This window comes from Oryx dammah, unplaced genomic scaffold (genome assembly GCF_014754425.2).
Source record: "Oryx dammah isolate SB20612 unplaced genomic scaffold, SCBI_Odam_1.1 HiC_scaffold_9, whole genome shotgun sequence".
NCBI classification, from domain to species: Eukaryota; Metazoa; Chordata; class Mammalia; order Artiodactyla; family Bovidae; genus Oryx; species Oryx dammah.
In genome coordinates this window covers 46,066,671-46,089,309 of record NW_024070193.1, presented here as the reverse complement: position 1 = coordinate 46,089,309, position 22,639 = coordinate 46,066,671, and the positions used below count along the sequence as shown (strand labels likewise).

At 40.0% G+C, this 22,639-nt stretch overlaps 1 protein-coding gene across 4 annotated transcripts in view; it reads right to left on the bottom strand.

The window, feature by feature from the left end:
• Positions 1-22,639, bottom strand: part of ULK4 (unc-51 like kinase 4) — a 492,418-nt gene that overhangs the window by 334,185 nt on the left and 135,594 nt on the right. For all 4 annotated transcript variants that reach the window (XM_040246041.1, XM_040246038.1, XM_040246040.1 and 1 more), the window contains 5 exons: positions 9,148-9,281; positions 7,621-7,742; positions 7,444-7,500; positions 1,918-1,969; positions 1,722-1,816 (listed from right to left, as the gene is read on the bottom strand). In XM_040246041.1, the coding sequence (XP_040101975.1) occupies positions 1,722-1,816; positions 1,918-1,969; positions 7,444-7,500; positions 7,621-7,742; positions 9,148-9,281 (460 nt within the window). The remainder of the gene's footprint in view (positions 1-1,721; positions 1,817-1,917; positions 1,970-7,443; positions 7,501-7,620; positions 7,743-9,147; positions 9,282-22,639) is intronic.

Sequence of the window (22,639 nt, the reverse complement as noted above, 5' to 3'; positions counted from 1 at the left end):
AGCCACCAAACAACACACAGTTGTGGATGTGACTGGTGATCGAAGTCAAGTCCAATGCTATAAAGAACAATACTGCATAGGAACCTGGAATGTCAGGTCCATGAATCAGGTCAAATTGGAAGTGGTCAAACAGGAGATGGCAAGAGTAAACATTGAAATTTTAGGAATCAGTGAAATAAAATGGACTGGAATGGGTAAATTTAACTCAGATGACCATTATATCTACTACTGTGGGCAGGAATCCCTTAGAAGAAATCGAGTAGCCATCACAGTCAACAAGAGTCTGAAATGCAGTATTTGGATGCAATCTCAAAAACGACAGAATGATCTCTGTTCGTTTCCAAGGCAAACCATTCAATATCACAGTAATTCAAGTCTATGCCCTGACCAGTAATACTGAAGAAGCTGAACGGTTCTATGAAGACCTACAAGACCTTCTAGAACTAACACCCAAAAAAGATGTCCTTTTCATCACAGGTGACTGGAATGCAAAAGTAGGAAGTCAAGAGATATTGGAGTAATAGGCAAATTTGGCCTTGGAGTACAGAATGAAGCAGGGCAAAGGCTAACAGAGTTTGGCCAAGAGAACACACTGGTCATAGTAAACACCCTCTTCCAACAACACAAGAGAAGACTCTACACATGGACATCACCAGATGGTCAATACTGAAGTCAGACTGTTTATATTCTTTGCAGCCGAAGATGGAGAAGCTCTATACAGTCAGCAAAAACAAGACTGGGCACTAACTGTGGCTCAGATCATGAACTCCTTATTGCAAAATTAATCTATAATTCCAATATAAAACTCATAAATATTCCAACGAGGTTGTGTGAATTTCTCATACTCATCCTATAAAGTATTTGAAAAGAATAATGGAAAAATGTCAAAAAGCATGAAGCAGACATGGTTTCCAGGTTTACTATGATAGGAAGAAATAAGCTGGTACAAGGTAAGGGCTAGACAAAGAGATTCATGAAACAGAACATATAGCCTAGAAACAGACTCATAAGGCAGATGTGTAAACGGCAGATGGACTCCTCCCAGTTGTGGAAAAACATGCCCAGAAAGCATCTGGCAATGTGTAGAGACCTTTTTGATTGCTGCAACTGAGGGGAGCCTCCAAATCTACTATGTAGAGGCCAGTGATGCTGCTAAACATCTCTCAATGCCCAGGACAGCCTCCACAACAAGGAACTGCCCATCTCCAAACATCCAGAGTGGCAAGGTTGAAACTGAGAGTGTTAGTCGCTTGGTCATGTTTGTGATCCCCATGGACTGTAGCCCGCCAGGCTCCTCTGTCCATGGAGTTCTCCAGGCAAGAATACTGGAGTGGGTAGCCATTCACTTCTCCAGGGAATCTTCCCAATCCAGGGATCAAACCTGGGTCTTCTGCATTACAGGCAGACTCTTTACCATCTGAGCCACCATGGAAGGCCAGTGCCAAGGCTGAGAAACTCTAGGCCAGGAATAACAAGGGGTGCACTATGAGTAAGGTGTGGTCCAGAAGGGAAAGAAAATAATAAGCAAAAGAAAAACCCCAAGACAAGTCAACAAGGTAGGGAGAGGTTTCTTAGGTTCATCCTGTCCGGGGGGCAGATTTTCTGAACAGTTATTTCATGTGAGGAACATGTATGACCAAGTATACGTAAACTAATCTCTTTATAAACAGAGTTACCAAGTAAGCCAAAAAATATCTTTTTCAAATGCAGCCAGAACTGACCGTAGAGCAATAGTCTTTCAATAAAACAGGGTACTGTATCACTGCTTCAAAAGCTGATAGCGTGATCTTGATAAATTCTTCTGATGCCATCACTCCTAGAAATACAGTTAATTATTATGGATGTTTATTTACATGTCCAAAATCATAGTATCAAAATCTTCAAGCAAAGATGTAAAATGTCCCATGATCTACTCACCTACAGCTCCATCTATGTTAGTTTCTCCTGAGTCTATTGATTTAATATGACTCTGAAAAAAATATAAAAATGTTAATAAATAGAGATTTAAAAATAACTGATGTAAAAACTATGCAGAGGGGAAAAAAAAAACTGAACGTATGATCCTATGTGTGTTCACCATGATTTACTTCCGGTGGTAGGAATCAAGTGATTTTTATATTCTTTTTACATTTTTCTACAGTTTGTAAATTTCATGTGATAAGTAGGCACTAATTTCTTTATCCAAAAGGGGAAAGATAACATTCTTAGAAAGTCTCTGATTGTGTTAACATAGAAAAGTCATTAGAAATTTTTTTCAACATCAAATCTCTATTTATTCAGCAGAAGTCATGTCCCTATTTTGAAATCAGGTAAAATTATTTCAGCCAAATTATATGCGTAATAAATAAGAAAAAGAGGCATTTTTACAACCATTTGGCTGAAATAATTTCACAATTTGATGTAAAAAAAATTCAAAGAAAGGTATCTTTTGATTTCAATAAATCTACTTAAATGTCTACAGCTTAAGAAAGAACAGTGTTTATACTATAATTTTTCTGTATAATATTTAAAGAATATGTAGATAACACATGAACAGAGATGTGGACAAAAAATTCTGAGGGAGAAATCACAGGAACCATTCAGAGGCTCCCTGTGAGAAAGAACACTAGACCAGGAGGCATACTTTCACTATTCGTTTTCTGCCTTTCTGCACTGTTAGAATTTTCTAACTATGTACATGTATTATTTTTTTTTATTTTTTAAACAGCAACAAGGGTTTTCTAGATTGTGAAACTATAGGGTTCTTTTAGTTTCTTCCTTATACTTCGCCTGTTTAATTTTTTTAAAAATCCCTACTGGACGTTTCATTGATTTGCCAATTTAAATCTCTCTGGGTTGATTTCTTTATCTTTCTTCTCGGTGTAACAGGAATTAATCAGGTGAGAGTGAGGACAGGGCAGGAGACACTGGAGATTCAGGGAGAGGACGGCAAGTATGAACAATCATCCAGGTGAGCGTGAAGGTATATAAATTAGGAAGAGGAACCTGATGCCTCAGTCTGCAGAGAAGATTCGCTTGAAGTGAGCAGTCATGAATTTAAAGTGAGACCAGCTCTTTTCCTCGAGCCACACTTAAGTCACTCAAAGCAGGGGTGAGGGAGGTAGAGAATTAAAGTGAACCAGCACTTGGGTTTGCCAGAGGAGGACAATGGAGGAAGGGACAGGCAAGGGATCACGGGTACACGCAAGGTAGGGGTAGGGGTTGAACCAGGGACTCGAAGCTGAGGAAGGAGAATCGTCAAGTCACTGGGCCCAGGGAGGGCAGGATGGTGAGTGCAAAGCGGTAAGGCCAATTTAAGTCCCAGAGGCATTAAAGGACTGTTGAAGATGAGGAGCAGGGGTGGTGAGCTGAAAATCAGGTGTCCTAGCCAGACAGTACGATGCTGAAAATAAGGCTGTGGGTGGAGGCAGCCGAGGGAGGGAAAGACACACCCATGGGAAGAGAGGTGGTCGAGGAGCTGAGAGGATGAGGTGCTAGAAGGAACCGCAGCAGAAATACCTGATTCTCTAACAGTGACTGCGAATCCAGTGCTGAGAGACCATGGGAGTGAGGGGGAATGACCCAGAAAAATCTGTAGATGACCACACTACACCAGGCATCTTCTGATGCTGTGAGCTTCAAAGCTGGGAGTACAGCAGGGGAGCAAAAAGGGGCGACACCTACTCCACAACTAGGCTCATTAGCTGGAGGACCGTGGGGCAAACCTACGGCCCCATCTGGGGGAGAAAAGGAAGGAAAGCTATGACTCCAGGGCAGACCAGTGCCCTCATTACTGTTCAGTACTTCGGAGAAGCTGAGAATAAGTTCTCTAAGCAAGGTGGGTATATAACTTCAGGGTGTGTTAAATTTTTTTTTAAATAAACAATTTTTAAGAAAAGGAAAAATCTTCCTAACAAGAACACTCATGTGGCAATGAATAAATATACAGTATCATATTTTTTTAAATATAAGGGAATTCTTTGGCAGTCCAGTGGTTAAGATTTGGCACATTCATTGCCAGAAGCTAAGATCCCACAAGCTGTGTGACACAGCCAAAAAATAATAAATAAAAACATAAGAGTACCCTCTCTCTGCTTTATATTCTACAGCTGAAGTCAAAATCTATCAACAGACCAACACTCACTTAAAATAAAAACCTGGAGAGGGTCTTTTCTGACTTTCTGAAAGCTCAAGATTAGCAAAGATTTATTGATTTATTGATGATGGATATTATAATCACATTCTTGTGTGAAAACCAGAATCATTTAATCATTTCTTTCATTTGAAGATCTGAATTTTTCTTTTTGCAAAAAACTATAACCACCACATAACCACTGAACTTTCATAAACTAATGAGGCCAGAACTTAAGAATAAACACAACTAAGTCCTCTTCCTCAGCTCATTTAGTCAAGAGCATTTTCAGAAGGACACAAGAAACACAGTGAACATCACGAGTTTTCAAACAGATTTCCTTAATATCATTGCTTCCTGTTTCCCAGCCTAATTCAATGAAGGTACAAAAGAACTAAGGTGAAGTTCACCTTGGAACTTCCCCACAGCACCTCCCCAGATGCTTTACTGCGTAAGTGTCCCTGGGTACCTATTTTTTCCCCCTCTTACTGGAGAGGGAGGCAGGTACAATGACACATTGCTTCTGCCAATAAGAAGTAAAAACAGCAATCATCAGCTGTGTAGTCCTCTTTGGCCTGGGCTCTTCAAAAGCTTAATAATGGTTTAAAAGTTTCCTACTAAATTGCTTCCAAACACGTGCCTCTTTAAATCATAAAGAGACCAAAACTTCCTTTTGCTTGGGGGGAAAGAAAAAGCCTAGGGCTCCAAATATAAAAAGTATCCTGAACTTTTCTACCAAAATAAAATTTTTTTTAATTTATTTATTATTTTACTTTACAATTCTGTATTGGTTTTGCCATACATTGACATGAATCCACCACGGGTGTACATGCATTCCCAAATGATAACTATAGGTCAAAAGGCAAACCATGCCTGGTACCAGTATGAAAACAGAAACCAATGGGAAGCAAAATTCCAATAGCCCCTCCAGCCTGTGCCTTCAGGACCCTAATGAGTGAAGATCACACCAAGTACGGCTGCTGTCTCCACCCACATGAGGCAGCTCAGCAGCCCCTGGAGAGGTCCTTTAGCAGAAGCCCAAGAAGTTCTTAGATACAGCTACTAATGGTGGACCCAAAGTCTAAATACCCCAAATCAATGAAACTTTTAAAATATAAAGGGCTTCCCTGATAGCTCAGTAGGCAAGAATCCGCCTGCAATGCAGGAGTCCCCAGTTCGATTCCCAGGTCAGGAAGATCCACCGGAGAAGGGCCCATACCCCACCTTCTGCCCAAAAGAAAAAACCCACACAAATAAACAAACCAACCCTCTTAACTCCAGGGAAGCTTCGCCTAGACAAAATTTAAAGTAACTGTTCTCAAGCAGAAAACTCAAGGATTTCAATGTGCAGATTCTGCACCGTGAACTTCCAAGGGCCTTCTACTCCTTCCAAGGGAGGAGTAGACTGTGCCTCTGGCACTGGAGGGACACTGTAACTAACAACGGTATTCGTGGCATCTTCTGGACAAACTGTGGATCAACTCACAGAAGCAACAGCCAACTCACAACAGCTCATAGAAACACGCACCAGATCTGGGTGGAAAACTACAGCCAGGTCCATGACTTCAGTCAACGCTTCCTCTCCCTGGACTAGTGTTTCATCAGTGCAGCCAACACTAAGTCAAGAAAGATGGACGCACAGCTAAAGGCCAAATAACAGATGCAGTAAGAAAAATAACTAAAGAAGAGCTCTGGAACTGGCTGCAACTCAAACTAGGAAAATGGCCAAAACAGAGCCAAGAGACCTCTTTCACTGTGTGTGTAAACTCCTATCACTTGAGCAACATTATCAAGGGAAAGACTGCTAAAGAATTTTCAGTATCACAGTTACCTTTGAACCAAGCAAGTTATCTTCCATTCCCTGAAAGTGCCTATGTGAAGCAAACCCATACAAAGCCCTACTGAACACTCCCACCCCTCAAAGCGTGCACTCCCTCCTGGGAGAAGGTGAGACGGCCCTTCCTCGGGGGGAGCAGATGGGTTACATGAAGTAGAGGAGGTCTCCATGAAAGTCCACAAAGACTTATATTGGAGTTCCTTGACAGTTCCTTGAAAATCTAAACTGTACTCAATTAAGGTAAGCACAGTAAAGTACTACACATGAGGAAAAAATAAAGAGAATGAACACAGGACAATTCTACCTAGCCCAAACAAACAAACACTGGGCCAAAATATTCCAAGGAGGGCTGCAAGGGCAAAATTACTATGATCCGGCTCAACATGTCAGCGCAGTGGAGGTATAAACATAAAACTATAGTGCTGCTCAAAATGATATCCATATTGTCCTTAAAAAGATTAGAAAGCATATTAAGGGAGGTGGCAGACAAAATTCTCACAATTTGCAAATTCATGAATGTGCTACAAAAATTATATGCTTTGTAGAATTCAAGATTCAAGGATGATAATGATCTGAAGTTGAGTACAAAAGAACCTATACTGCATTGACTAAACACACTGCTTACAAAAGTCAGTGACCTCTCTACTCAACAGTCATACTTCAAAACATCATATGTTACAGTATGATGAACCTTCTAGAAAACTATATCCTCACTTGTGGATGGTAATCTTTTTTTTTCACTCCAAACCAGCAATAAAATTGAGATATTTACTTCATTTTAACGAGACACCTATCTGATATGGCATTTTTAAAATCGCAGCTCAGCGTTTATTATTGACGTCAAAGGAAGACAGAATAGGCTGCGTGACAAATGTTTTCGTTTTCCCTTTGTACAGCTCGCTGTTTTATCAACAGTATATACTGTAAGTGTTCCAGGCAAGGGGAGAAGATAACATAATTCACGAGCCACAACCTTAACAAAAAGACTATTTTTCTGTGTGAGCAAAAATCGAAGTGAAAGATAATACAGTGATTTGTTTTTCACTGCTACTCATCTCATTAAAATTAAAGATAAGGTTAAACTGAGCTCCACTTAGAGAAACGTCATCACAGAAAGAGACACTGAACACAGCTGGACAATGTTAGCCAAAGGAAATTATAATACTATGTTTCCAGAATTCCATTTTTACCAATTTTATTATTTTAAATGTTTTCATAATGTTTAATACCAAACACTATGAAAATCCTTTCTATGGACTTATTTACCCTACCTGGGTCTGTCTCTAAACAAAATGCATTATCAGGAGAGAATGTATTTTTCCCCAAATGTCAAATTTTATTACAGTCAACAGATAAAAATACAAAAAGGTCACTTCCCTAGAGACAAATAAATACCACTAAGATTTTAAAATTACTTCATTCTGACACCAAATCCCGCCAACAGCAGGGACAGCCACATTTTTATCAGGAACATGAAAAATTCAGCATTACTCACAAGAATAGTTCCATAACTGAAAAGGAACTCTTCTGTGACAACTTGAGGTCGAAATACCTGTGTGATGAGAGTTTTCATAGATTAAATCCTGAAAGCCATGTGTAAGAAACAAATGATCATGTTTTGTCTGAGTTGACGTTTCTCAGCTCCACTTTTTTCCCCCAAAAAAGATGGTACCTGAGACGTTACCAGATGAAGCACTATAGGCATGAGGGGGAGACACATCTTCAGCTGCTTTGCTTGAACTGTGGATGGGTGTTTACGACCAGAAACGTTAGCCAGGGCGTTAAGAATGTCACCTGCAAAGCACATCCCAGAGCACACGTGAGGTTAGAGACCACAAATGCTTAGGGACCACCAGCTGTGGGCTGAATACTCATAGGATTGCTAAGGGAAATAATCTCCAAATAAAAGAAGTGGGTAGTAGCTACATTGTTTTATTCCCAACTCTTGACATTACAACAGGAAGCTGTGGCCTCTCGGGACAAGATGGATATAAGATTGATCTCTCATCTGGAAATTTAAAATAGAATATAAAAATGATTTTTCTTTTTTTGTACTTTACAAATATCAACCATGAGTATCCATTACTTTTGTAAACAGGAAAAAGTTATTTTAAGAATTATAAGCTAACAGGTCATAGATTGGATTTCTCTGGTAATAGAATAGGATGGTAGAAGTAAGAGATCAATTCCCAAAACTTCTCATTGGATAGCCAAGTCCAATAATAAATAAACCTTGCCTTGCTAGACACATGAATCTCATCATCATCTCCTAAGACAAGATGAGTCATGTAAAAAGAAAGTCAGCTACCAATTGACCAGATTGTGGCCTTTGGTCTGGAGATTTTAAAAGGGTTACAATCCAAATAAATTTTGAAAAGCTCTATTTTCAGTCATGAACAGGCAAAAATCTCCCACATTATTAGTAAGGAGCAAAAAGTTACTGTCAATCAGCCATGAAGGTATTTTCATTACTTTGATTTAATATTCTGAATTTCTGAGTCTAAATATCTTTTACCATAACAGGCTGGATCAAATTTAACATTTGAAACATTTCTGGTTTTTAGCCACATCTGCTGGGAAAGCATGGAATGTGATTTTAAACTAAATGTACACATTCCTTAGATGATTTTTGCATCTGTAAATAACAGTGGAATAACAGATTTTGTTAGCTGTAATAAACATCCTTTGCAGATCATTATTACTTTCATCTTAAATTTTTCAAAGCAACGAAATTTTCAAACTTCAAAAACAAAATTCCTTAATATTAAATTTTGGTGCCTATGTATTTTTAAATTATTGTAAGAAAAAATAAATTTGTGGTTACAACCTGAAGGGAAAATGTTTTTCTTCCAAATTATGCAAAGAGAAATTTTGAGAAAGTTCCTAAAATGATAGCCTAAGTCCAATTTTCACCAATTAAAATGCTTTCCTTTTCTTTTCCAGGACTGCAAGATGACACCTCAATATAACCTAATTTAGCCCTTTAGCCTACTCATTGCCTCAATCATGTCACTGATACAAAATATTTATGATAACAGATAGGGAACGTTGAAATTTTGAAACTACACATTCAAGAAGTGTCATTGCACTCGCCTGCAAAAAACAGACCATCAAGAACAAAAAGAGAAGAGATGCCCAAAAGCCAAGTCACAAAAGGTAAGCAGGAAGGGGCCTAAGGATGGATGAGACTCCAATTTACCCAGGATACGTGGCAGCTCCTGCACCATGTGACGGATGAGCAGGTCAAGGCACCGGGACAGGTATTCATTGCCGCTTTGCTGCTCCTTGCCTGGAGTGGTCTTTCTGCTGTCTCTCTCGATGTACATCACCAGTCTACACACAGAGAAGTGCCAAAGATTACCTCTCATGATGAAATAGTTGATAGCATCTGCCCGAAAATACCACCATGGCAAGTGTTTCCAGGGGGCACCGTCCCCATCATGCTGACATTTAGATATGGAGCGACTTGTCGGGCACAGTCTATTTCTGCCTTAGAAAAATGGAGACATTTATGCAGAGAGAAAATAAGGCAACTTTGAATATCACTGCCAGTGTTATTACAAAACCCCACCCTGACTTCATTTGCCTTTGGCCCATTAAAAGAAACCCCACGTTCTTCAGATGACAGATGAAAGGCAAACAAAAGCATCTGGAAAAAAGAGGGCTTTGGCATTTTGAAGATTCAAAGTAGAACCACCAGTTGTCTGCACCTTCATTGGACATTAGTCCTAAACTTGCTCTGAATCCCAGGCAAGTCATAGAAATTCCAGTTCTTTCACTAAACTGTGTATATAAATCCAAAGAAAATGATTCATTTCAGCACTGGATATAATACAGAGAGCAGATACCATCCGAACATCTGGATTTCACATGCCCTTTGTCCTCTGGTTTAATGATATCTGTCTCTTAATAAACTTATTTCTTCTTCAAACCAGTGGCATTTGTTATCATTCGTCTCTGAACCAATAGCCTCCAACCCAGAACCAGGGGACTTGAACCATCACTCTGGGTACCAGGGTATTGTTGAAAACTGTTAGGCCCATGCTTCCTTCCCTTTGCTAGACCCACTCCTCAAGTTCCCAGTCCCTGCAACTCTCTAAAGGGCAACGAGTTCCCTGACTCCAAAGGCCCCTTGACCGCAATCCCCCTTGCTGGACTCCCCTTGCCATCATCAACCATCTCTCCAGCTCTGTTGCAATCATCATTCCACCCAACTTCTGCTTCCCAAAACTCCCACTGTAAACCAGAAAAGGGTGGTTCTGGATACCATACACATACATAACATACACTGAAATCTTAACACTCAGCATTTATGTGGTTCTCTTAGTAGATTTATGCATCCTTTTGCCTTCTTGCCTTCATTATTTGTAGCTCTATTAGTAAAGACCTGAGAATAAAACCAAATCAAAAGTTTAAGATCCATATAAGCCAGCTGGCATCTCTGTTTCTGTTGCTGATTTAAGCCCTAGTCACACTCTAACAAATACAAGACACTGCTCAAAATGTAGAGTAAATCCCGATGAATCCATAGAAATATATCACAATGACTTAAAAAACAGAGAGCACAGAGCTCCATGAGGATAAATAAACTGAAGAAATGAGAACCTGATTATTTTATGGTAAGTAGAATCCAAAAGCTTCCCATAAAATGGGATGTGATAGAAGATGTGATGAAATGAATGAGATCAGCCTGGGGAGCCAGTCAGCCTGGAGTTCCCAGGAAATCCATAGCAGGACACACTATCGCTGTGGCCTGGAGCTTCCAAGCAAATAGCAGCCACTCCAGGAACCTCTTGATCAGCTGACACTGCTCTATCAGCCCAACTAAGGAGCAGGACCAGAAAACACCATCTTCCTTTTTGGTTCCCCAGAATGCGTTGCCTGCTATCTCCCTTCCCAGTCTTGCCATCTGCTGAAAAGCTTTATCCAGCATTAAAGATTCCAGCATTTAACTGTAGCCTCTCCAAGCTAAGTGTTTCAAAAATGCCCTCTGACTATACTGACTATAATCTGCTCTTATTCCTGCTTGCACACTCTTCCACTGTGACAGTTCCTCAGCCTCCAGGGAACTTCCACTGATTGAATCCATGACATTGCCTCCCAACCCATGACATCGTCTTTCAAAATCCATGACATCAGCTCCCAATCCATGACATCATCTCCCAATCCATGACATCTCCCAAAAAGCACTTCCTTTTCCTCACTCACTTCCTGCTTCGATTGCATCCCACCATCTATCATTTCATTACACTCTTTTGTTCTGCATCCGCGTAGTCAAATGATCTAGACGAATCTAGTGATCTATACACTTCCTGTACATCTGCAGAGAGGCTGCTGAAGTTAAACATGGAGCAGAGTTGCTCCACTGTAAAAGGATGACACCAATACTCAAGAGCACAAAACAGCACCAGCACCTAGCCTATCTCCAAAATTTTCTTCTCTTTAAACCCTGAAATTTCCATCCTCTTATGAGATTCTCAGTGAGTGATTCTGCCTCCTACTATACAGAGACAATAGAAAGCATCATTAAGAAATTCTTCCTAAATCTAAACTTACTGTGTGTCCTATCCTGGCCTCCTTTCCCCTCATCACAACCACTGACCTCTCTCTCCTTGCAACTCTGTCTGGATCACATTCAGTTCCCTTTTCTCAGAATCTTCAAACAGCCAATTCCTCCTTTTCCATTTTGTATACTCACTCTCTCCCATTTAACAAAATGCTTTTCCTGTCCTTCTAGCAACTGCCTCATTGCCTCTCTCCTCCCTTTCTCAGTCAAACCTCTTAAGAAACCAATCTATATCCAATATCTCCTTTGCTCCTCTTAACTTCTTCCATCCACCACAATCTGCTCTCACTCCCATCACTTTTCCAGTGAGTCGGCTCTTTGCATCAGATGGTCAAAGTACTGGAGCTTCAGCTTCATCGTCAGTCCTTTCAATGAATATTCAGGACTGACTTCCTTTAGGATTAACTGGTTTGATCTCCTTGCAGTCCAAGGGACTCTCAAGAATCTTTTCCAACACCACAGTTCAAATGCATCAATCTTTCGGTGCTCAGCCTTCTTATGGTCCAACTCTCACATTCATACATGACAACCTTCTTACTTTTTGAGTTTTTCTGGTTTATGAACCATGAATAGGAGTCATCTATTCAAAACTTAAGTGTTTTGAAAACATGAAGTAGTATCATTGCTCTACACAGCCAATTAAAAAAAAAAATTTTAGGTGATGTAACACTCAGTTACACAACATACCCTACCAGATAATAAATGGTGAGTGTTCGCAAATATATTACCTCCTTTTCGTAAGACCTATAGACCTCCATTTCCTTACTATGCCAAGTCACAGTGACTTTAAACAAGAGGTAAATCAACAGCAACACCACAGAAGTATCCCAAAACTTTATTATGACCCGTGGCCCATTATGATTTCTAAATTGTTTTTCTCCTTTCCTTCAGTAAGGTCACTCTTTCAACATGACAATACTGACAGAGATTTCAATAAATCTGGCTCTAATTCCCTGCCCTACCACCTTCTAACAGCATGATCTTGAACCAATTTCTTAAGTTCTTTATACCTTCAGTTTTCTCATTATAAATGGGTTAACAATTCCTACCTTGCAGGACTGCTGTGAAGACTGAATGAGAAAATCGTCTGGGGTCTAACACAAGGTACATACTCAAGAAATGGTAGCTGCTTTTATTACTAATAATTGTTGCTTCTAAGAATTATTAAAATTAAATGCCACCACCAAAATGAAGACACTGTTTTCTGGAGTGAACAGATCTTAAGAGAACATTCCCAGGGAAGGCCACCTCTGCTGTTCATCCTATTCTCTAACTCACAAAGTCACACACAGAGAGACAGAAACAGGATCCCTTATCGATGGAATCTAAAAGACAGTACACATGAACTTATTTACAGAACAAATTTACAGTTACCAAAGGCAGAAGGGTAGGAAGGGATAAATTGGGAATACATCACCAGATGGTCAACACCGAAATCAGATTGATTATATTCTTTGCAGCCAAAGATGGAGAAGCTCTATACAGTCAACAAAAACAAGACCGGGAGCAGACTGTGGCTCAGATCATGAACTCCTTATTACCAAATTCAGACTCAAATTAAGAAAATAAGGAAAACCACTAGACCATTCAGGTATGACCTCAATCAAATCCCTTATGATTATACAGTGGAAGTGAGAAATAGATTTAAGGGCCTAGATCTGATAGAAAGAGTGCCTGATGAACTATGGAATGAGGTTCGTGACATTGTACAGGAGACAGGGATCAAGACCATCCCCAAGGAAAAGAAATGCAAAAAAGCAAAATGGCTGTCTGGGGAGGCCTTACAAATAGCTGTGAAAAGAAGAGAGGCGAAAAGCAAAGGAGAAAAGCAAAGATATAAGCATCTGAACGCAGAGTTCCAAAGAATAGCAAGAAGAGATAAAAAAGCCTTCTTCAGCGATCAGTGCAAAGAAATAGAGGACAACAACAGAATGGGAAAGACTAGAGATCTCTTTAAGAAAATTAGAGATACCAAGGGAATATTTCATGCAGAGATGGGCTCGATAAAGGACAGAAATGGTCTGAACCTAACAGAAGCAGAAGATATTAAGAAGAGGTGGCAAGAATACACGGAAGAACTATACAAAAAAGATCTTCACGACCCAGATAATCATGATGTGATCACTCATCTAGAGCCAGACATCCTGGAATGTGAAGTCAAGTGGGCCTTAGAAAGCATCACTACAATCAAAGCTGGTGGAGGTGATGGAATTGCAGTTGAGCTGTTTCAAATCCTGAGAGATGATGCTGTGAAAGTGCTGCACTCAATATGCCAGCAAATTTGGAAAACTCAGCAGTGGCCACAGGACTGGAAAAGGTCAGTCTTCATTGCAGTTCCAAAGAAAGGCAATGCCAAAGAATGCTCAAACTACCGCACAATTGCACTCATTTCACATGCTAGTAAGTAATGCTCAAAATTCTCTAAGCCAGGCTTCATCAACACGTGAACCGTGAACTTCCAAAAGTTCAAACTGGTTTTAGAAAAGGCAGAGGAACCAGAGATCAAATTGCCAACATCTGCTGGATCATGGAAAAAGCAAGAGAGTTCCAGAAAAACATCTACTTCTGCTTTATTGACTATGCCAAAGCCTTTGACTGTGTGGATCACAATAAACTATGGAAAATTCTGAAAGAGATGGGAATACCAGACCACCTGACCTGCCTCTTGAGAAATCTGTATGCAGGTCAGGAAGCAACAGTTAGAACTGGACATGGAACAACAGACTGATTCCAAATAGGAAAAGGAGTATGTCAAGGCTGTATATTGTCACCCTGCTTATTTAACTTCTATGCAGAGTACATCATGAGAAACGCTGGACTGGAAGAAACACAAGCTGGAATCAAGACTGCTGGGAGAAATATCAATAACCTCAGATATGCAGATGACACCACCCTTATGGCATAAAGTGAAGAGGAACTAAAAAGCCTCTTGATGAAAGTGAAAGAGGAGAGTGAAAAAGTTGGCTTAAAGCTCAACACTCAGAAAATGAAGATCATGGCATCCGGTCCCATCACTTCATGGGAAATAGATGGGGAAACAGTGGAAACAGTGTCAGACTTTATTTTGGGGGGCTCCAAAATCACTGCCGATGGTGACTGCAGCCATGAAATTAAAAGACGCTGACTCCTTGGAAGAAAAGTGATGACCAACCTAGATAGCATATTCAAAAGCAGAGACATTACTTTGCCAGCTAAGGTCCGTCTAGTCAAGGCTATGGTTTTTTCAGTGGTCATGTATGGATGTGAGAGTTGGACTGTGAAGAAGGCTGAACTCGGAAGAATTGATGCTTTTGAACTGTGGTGTTGGAGAAGACTCTTGAGAGTCCCTTGGACTGCAAGGAGATCCAACCAGTCCATTCTGAAGGACATCAACCCTGGGATTTCTTTGGAAGGAATGATGCTAAAGCTGAAACTCCAGTACTTTGGCCACCTCATGCGAAGAGTTGACTCATTGGAAAAGACTTTGATGCTGGGAGGGATTGGGGGCAGGAGCAACCGAGGATGAGATGGCTGGATAGCATCACGGACTCGATGGACGTGAGTCTGAGTGAACTCCGGGAGATGGTGATGGACAGGGAGGCCTGGCGTGCTGCGATTCATGGGGTCTCAAAGAGTCGGACACGACTGAGCGACTGAACTGAACTGAAAGGATTAATAGATACAAACTACTATATAAAACACAGATCAACAACAAGGATTTACCATATAGCACAAGAAGGAAACATAATTCAGTATCTTACAATAATCTATAATGGAAAAGAATTAGAAAACATAGATATATATACTCATGTATATCATCAAGTCACTTTGCTGTACACATGAAACTAACATAATATTGTAAATCAATTATCGTTCAGTTTTTTAAAAAATAAAAGAAAGAAATGGAACCTCAAATGTTCCACCTCACAGCACTGCCAAATGGTTTCCCAAAATGGTTGTCCCAGTGGCGCACAAGTTCCCCCTGAGTTACACCTCATCAGTATTTAGTAGCATCAAATTCTTACTCATTTCTATCTTGTGGTGTTCTCTTGGCAAAACTCTATTAGCCTTTGAACTACTTCATTCTGTACTCCAAGGCCAAATCTGCCTGTTACTCCAGCTATTTCCTGACTTCCTACTTTTGCATTCCAGTCCTCTATAATGAAAAGGACATCTTTTTTGGGTGTTATTTCTGAAAGGTCTTATAGGTCTTCATGGAACTGTTCAACTTCAGCCTCTTCAGCATTACTGGTCGGGGCATAGACTTGGATTACTGTGATATTGAATGGCTTGCCTTGGAAACGAACAGAGATCATTCTGTCGTTTTTCAGATTGCATCCAAGTACTGCATTTCAGACTCTTTTGCTGACTATGATGGTTACTCCATTTCTTCTAAGGGGTTCCTGCCCACAGTAGTAGATATAATGGTCATCAGAGTTAAATTCACCCATTTCAGTCCATCTTAGTTCACTGATTCCTAGAATGTCAACGTTCACTCTTGCCATCTCCTGTCTGACCACTTCCAATTTGCCTCGATTCATGGACCTGACATTCCAGGTTCCTATGCAATACTGCTTCCACCAGTCACATCCACAACTGGGTGTTGTTTTTGCTTTGGTTCCATCCTTTCATTCTTTCTAAAGTTATTTCTCCACTGATCTCCAGTAGCATATTAGGCACCTACCAACCTGGGGAGTTCATCTTTTAGTGTCCTATCTTTTTGACTTTTCATACTGTTCATGGGGTTCTCAATGCAAAAATACTGAAGTGGTTTGCCATTCCCTTCTCCAGTGGACCACATTCTGTCAGACCTCTCCAGATAATCATGATGGTGTGATCACTCACCTAGAGCCAGACATCCTGGAATGTGAAGTCAAGTGGGCCTTAGGAAGCATCACTACGAACAAAGCTGGTGGAGGTGATGGAATTCCAGTTGAGCTATTTCAAATCCTGAAAGATGATGCTGTGAAAGTGCTGCAAATTTGGAAACTCAAAAGTGGCCAGAGGACTGGAAAGGTCAGTTTTCATTCTAATCCCAAAGAAAGGCAATGCCAAAGAATGCTCAACTACCACACAATTGCATTCATCTCACACGCTAGTAAAGGAATGCTCAAAATTCTCCAAGCCAGGCTTCAGCAACATGTAAACTGTGAATTTCCAGATGTTCAAACTGGTTTTAGAAAAGGCAGAGGAACCAGAGATCAAATTGCCAACATCTGCTGGGTCATCAAAAAAGCAAGAGAGTTCCAGAAAAACATCTACTTTTGCTTTATTGACTATGCCAAAGCCTTTGACTGTGTGGATCACAATAAACTATGGAAAATTCTGAAAGAGATGGGAATACCAGACCACCTGACGTGCCTCTTGAGAAACCTGTATGCAGGTCAGGAAGCAACTGTTAGAACTGGACATGGAACAACAGACTGGTTCCAAATAGGAAAAGGAATATGTCAAGGATATATATTGTCACCCTGCTTATTTAACTTCTATGCAGAGTACATCATGAGAAATTCTGAGCTGGAGGAAGCACAAGCTGGAATCAAGATTGCTGGGGAAATATCAATAACCTCAGATATGCAGATGACACCACCCTTATGATAGAAAGTGAAGAGGAACTAAAAAGCCTCTTGATGAACGTGAAAGAAGAGAGTAAAAACGTTGGCTTAAAGCTCAACATTCAGAAAACAAAGATCATGGCATCTGGTCCCATCACTTCATGGGAAATAGATGGGGAAACAGTGGCCTACTTTATTTTTTTGGGCTCCAAAGTCACTGCAGATGGTGATTGCAGCCATGAAATTATAAGACGCTTACTCCTTGAAAGAAAACCCATGACCAACCTAGACAGCATATTAAAAAGCAGAGACATTACTTTGCCAACAAAGGTCCATCTAGTCAAGGCTGTGGTTTTTCTAGTAGTCATGTATGGATGTGAGAGTTGGACTATAAAGGAAGCTGAGCACAAAAGAACTGATGCCTTTGAACTGTGGTTTTGGAGAAGACTCTTGAGTCCCTTGGACTGCAAGAAGATTCAACCAGTCCATCCTAAAGGAAATCAGTCCTGTGTGTTCATTGGAAGGACTGACATTGAAGCTGAAACTCCAATATTTTGGCCACCTTATGCAAGGAGCTGACTCATTTGAAAAGACCCTGATGTTGGGAAAGATTGAAGGCAGGAGGAGAAGGGGACGACAGAGGATGAGATGGTTGGATGGCATCACCGACTCAATGGACATGAGTTTGAGTAAACTCCCAGAGTTGGTGATGGACAGGGAGGCCTGGTGTGCTGCAGTTCATGGGGTCACAAAGAGTTGGACACGACTGACCAAACTGACCTGATCTTGTGGTGTTAATGCAAACTTTAGTAATTATTATGGTAGGCATATTCTTATATTTCTCTGTTGTTCATATTTTCTTATTTGTGCAATACCTGTTCAGGTCTTCTGCTGATTCACCCATGGGTTGCTGGTCTTTTGTTATCGATTTGAAGGCATTACTTATATGGTCTAGAACTGTCCCTCTTCTTCTTTCTTCTCCTTTTGTCTTTCACAATGAAGCCTTCAATCCACTGGAAACTGCTTTATCATGAGGATTTTAAAAGGAATCTAATCCCATTGCTTTTCCAGGCAGACACACTTGCCCTGGTACCATGCATTGAAAAGGTATTTCTAAAACTAAGGGTGGAAGAAAAGGAGCAAAAATACAAATTTTTGGCAAAGTCTGACTAAAAAGCAGTTTCATTTGTAGATTACCTTTTCTACCCAATGAATCTAAGTGACGGCTATCAGACTTGTACATAGGCAGAAGTTTGAAGATTTATTCTCTATAGAAAGTAAAGCAGAAAGGTTGTAGACTAAGAGAAAGCAAACGAAGTCAAAGCAGGGGCCACCAAACAAAACAGCAAGTCTAGGTGAATTTCTGAACAAATACCAGGACTTCTAGCCCCCTTCCCCAGGAAGCTCCTCACACCCAGGGAGCCAGGTCCCTGCGTCCCAGGCTGACAGCAGGAATGCTCTTTGGTGAAACTAACTGGCTTAAGAGAAACATCCTAGAGATAGTGATGCTAAAGTTCATGTCAAAAATGCCCAATGTTGAGTAGTATTCGAGGGTGTAAATATACCACAATTTGTTAATTTCAGTGTTGATGGGCACTGAAGCTGTTTCAACTCATGCATACTACCAAGCATAACTTAGGCTGGATCCATGGAAACATTTCTGTTGGATATATACTTGGAAGTGAGACTGCTGGATCATAAGGTGTGCCTGGCTTCAGATTAATAGGCACTGCTGATGTTCAGTTTTCCAAAGTGATGAAATTTACATTGCAACAGGTAGGTATAAGAATTTCAATTGCTCTGCATTCTTGCCACAATTTTTTCATGTGTTAATTGGCCATTTGAAGATAACTGGTTTTGTAAACTTCCTGTTCAAGTCTATGCTCATTTTTCTCTTGTATTATCTGCTCTTCAGTGCTTTATACATTTTAGCTAAGGGCCCACATCAATTACATGTGTAGCAAATACTTTCCACTATGCTATGGACTTGTTACTTTCTCAGTGATCCCTATGGTGAACGGAAGATCTTACTTTTAAGGTAATCCAGTTTATCAATATTTTATCACAGTGCTGTTGTGTCCTGCTTAATAAAAAACAAATCTTGGTCTATCCCAAGGTAATAAAGACATTTTCATGTGTTAGCTACTGGAAACTTGTTTTCTCTTTTTACATGAATTAAATTGACTGGAATTAACTTCTATGCACAGAGTAATTGAGAGCTTTTTTCCTTATACTGATATCAAAATGACCCATTTACCACTTACTGTAAAACCATCACTTCCTCACTATTTTCTCCTATGTCTCCTCTGCTCTTCTCCATATTTTTCATCCTTCTCTCTCTCCTCATTGGTCCCAGATGAACTCAGAACCGTATAGTAATTCTGTTATCATTAATATTGTTATTAATACTGCTATCAATATAACAGTATATTAATTATTCAGCTCTGTCTAATATGCAGTTAACCCAATCCTGCAAGTTATGCATTTCAGTTATAGAATATCCACTCTGTTTGTTTTTATAGTTTTAGTTCTCTACTGAAATCCTCCATTTTCCAAATTCCTGAATATACTGATCATAGTTATTTTAAGGTAACTTTGTGATTAATTCCATTCTCTGGAACCTCTGTGGATATTGTAATTTATCTCGCTTGTTTTTTGTATCATATCATCTTATCCTCTTACAGGCCCAATTGCTTTCTGATGAACGTCAGACTCTATATATACAGTCTGTGAGAAGTGGAAGGATTACTTTGAGACCGTGGGTTAAACTCCTCCAGACTGGATTTACATGTAACCCTGGACCACCTTAATCCACCCAGAGATGATGATGATTCAAAAGTGGGCTTCTTTCCCTGTTCCAGGAAATCCTCCAAATAAGTAACAGGGATCCAAATAAATAAATCCTCCAAATAAATAACAGAAACAGAGGGCAGAGAAAATGGAAATGTTTATCTTTTGGACATTGAAGAATGCAAAAGAATGTCATCAAAATTTATAGAGTAGAAAAAGTAAATTTATACTTGTGTCTGAGGAGTCAATTTTTTCTAAAATCTACATTATCTATTACAAAATTTAATACTGTGCTCCTTAATTACCATAGTATGACATACCATTTCTTAAAGGCAACAACTATTCACTTTCAGCCACTAGGATAGACTGTTAAAACATAAGAAAATATCCATTACCTCTGCTGGGAGAAATAAAAGACTGATGGGATCCATAACAATATAAAACTCACTCTAGAATGATGCTCCATTTCTTCATGCCCTCTCCAATGCCTTCCCATTACAGGATGTGTTTACACAGGCTATAGGAGAATAAATTGACTTCACAGACAAGGGAACATTAGCTACTAAAAGAACTCACATCCTATGAAGGAAATAAAATGTGGAGACAGCTGAGTATAGTATCCATAAACACTTTACAATTTCTCTACAACCAATCTGCAAATGTTATTTCTTAGTGGTCTACAAGGGTATCAAGATAAAAAGATCAACAAGCTGAACAATAACCCAAGTGTTATTGAGATGAGGAAGCCTGGGAGTGGAGAGAGACATAGGGAGTGGATTGGGTTCCTTTGAGGCAACTTGAAGATTCGTCTTGGGCATGCCACTGAATATGTAAAGATGATACAAACCTGGAGTTTGGAGAGGTCATACAGATGCAAACCAACCTATTTGAAGCCACTGGATTGGATGAAATCACCCTAAGACACTGGTGAAAGGGAACAAAGAGGGCCCAGGAAGATGCAGAAGAGGGAGAACCAACGAAGAAAAGACTGAGGTGGGAAGAAAGCAAAGAACGCATGCTAACTCCTCCCATGAGCCCTTTCACTACAAAGGGAAATTCTGGTTCAAGCGGACCAGCTGAACCCAAGCATTTTACTTCTCTTTTCTCCACACCCCCTTAGGAAATCCACATTATCCCTAAAAAGAGGAAGCTGTACCATTCACAGCTAGAACCTTCCAAGAATTCGGTCAAGATGATGGTGCAGATGTAAGGGGAGAGAGGCAAGCGCATATGAAGGAGAAATCTGCCTGAGAAGCAAGGAGAACCCCAGCAGCACCCTCAGCTCCAAACGGCAGGGAGACAAGTTTAGGCGCTGGAACTGACGAGAAGAGGCGAGTTCCTCAAACCTAAGGACAGTCTTTGAAGAAACTAGTGCCAACAAACCCAGCACAAAGACCATGGCAACTACAAGGAGAGGGATCCCAGGAAGACTGCAGGAGGGAAAAATTTTAAAGCAAAGGAATGACTTGATGCAAGTGGCATTTGAAGAACACGAATCTGGTATGGCACAGGTAAATATGAGAGAGGAAGGAAGCCAGATAGGCCTCTAGCAGTTACGAGTGTGCAGGTGAAGAGGAGAAGCAGAAAGGAACTGGAGAGACAAGAACAAACTGCCTGGAAATGGTGTGACTAGGAGATGAGGCACCAGCAGTCTTTTTCAGAGAGATGGCACATCCACGTTCTGAGAAATCAATCATGCGGATTTTTTAAACAGAGAAGTCATGCTCCTTTAACCTAGTCCGGGGTCCTCCAGGATGCCATCACCCCTGGCCCACCCCCATTCCTACCCGTTCCGGTCCTCCTGGACTCACTGTGCCCGCCAACGGACCACTCCACTGCCGACTTCTGCTGCAGACCTTCCCACGTGCAGCTGGATGCTGCGTACGATGCAAACTGTGGCTCACCCATCCCATTTGGATTCGCCTTGGACCGCCTCACAAATGGTTCCTTGTTGAGACCATATACTCTTCCAGAAAATCAAAACACCACACTTTTCCTTGCTTCACTTCAATCTAAACCCATTAGTATCTACTGCACATTTTTTATAACTGACTTTTCTCCCTTCAGAGAAAATGTGTATTTTAAATATGGAATTTTGTGGGGAGGAATAAATTTGGAATTTAAAATTAACAGATACAGATTACTATGTATAAAATAAACAAAAGGACCTACTATATAGCACATGAGTATATTCAATATCTTATAAAAACCTATAATGGAAAATAACCTGAAAAAAAGACATATGTATATATATATCCCTGAATTACTTGTTGTACACCTGAAACATTGTAAGTCAACTATACTTCAATAAATAAATAAGAGATCCTTTTAGAAAACTTATGAATTTTTGCCTAACTAAAAAATTCATGACATTTTCATTCCACTTGTTTGACTTAGTATGAATAAAATGCTAGATTTCTAATTATTAAAAAACAGATATCCAACAAGCAACAAAGGTATAGCACAGGGAACTACAGCCAATATCTTGTAATAACTTATAATGGAAAATAATTTCAAAAATAATATACATTTATATGTAGAACTGAATCACCTTGCTGCACACCTGAAACACTGTAAGTCAACTATACTTCAATAAAATATATATATTAAGAAAAATAAGGGATCTTCAGCAAGCTCATCATCCAATACTTTTCTTTGTAATTAAAGCTGCTGCCTCTTGGGTTATGATGCTCAGGTGATAGTTTTGATCTAAATTTAAATTACATGGATACACCATATGTACAGATCTATTCTGTGTTTATTTCTTCAGTTTCAAAATGTAACAGACATTTAGGAATAGA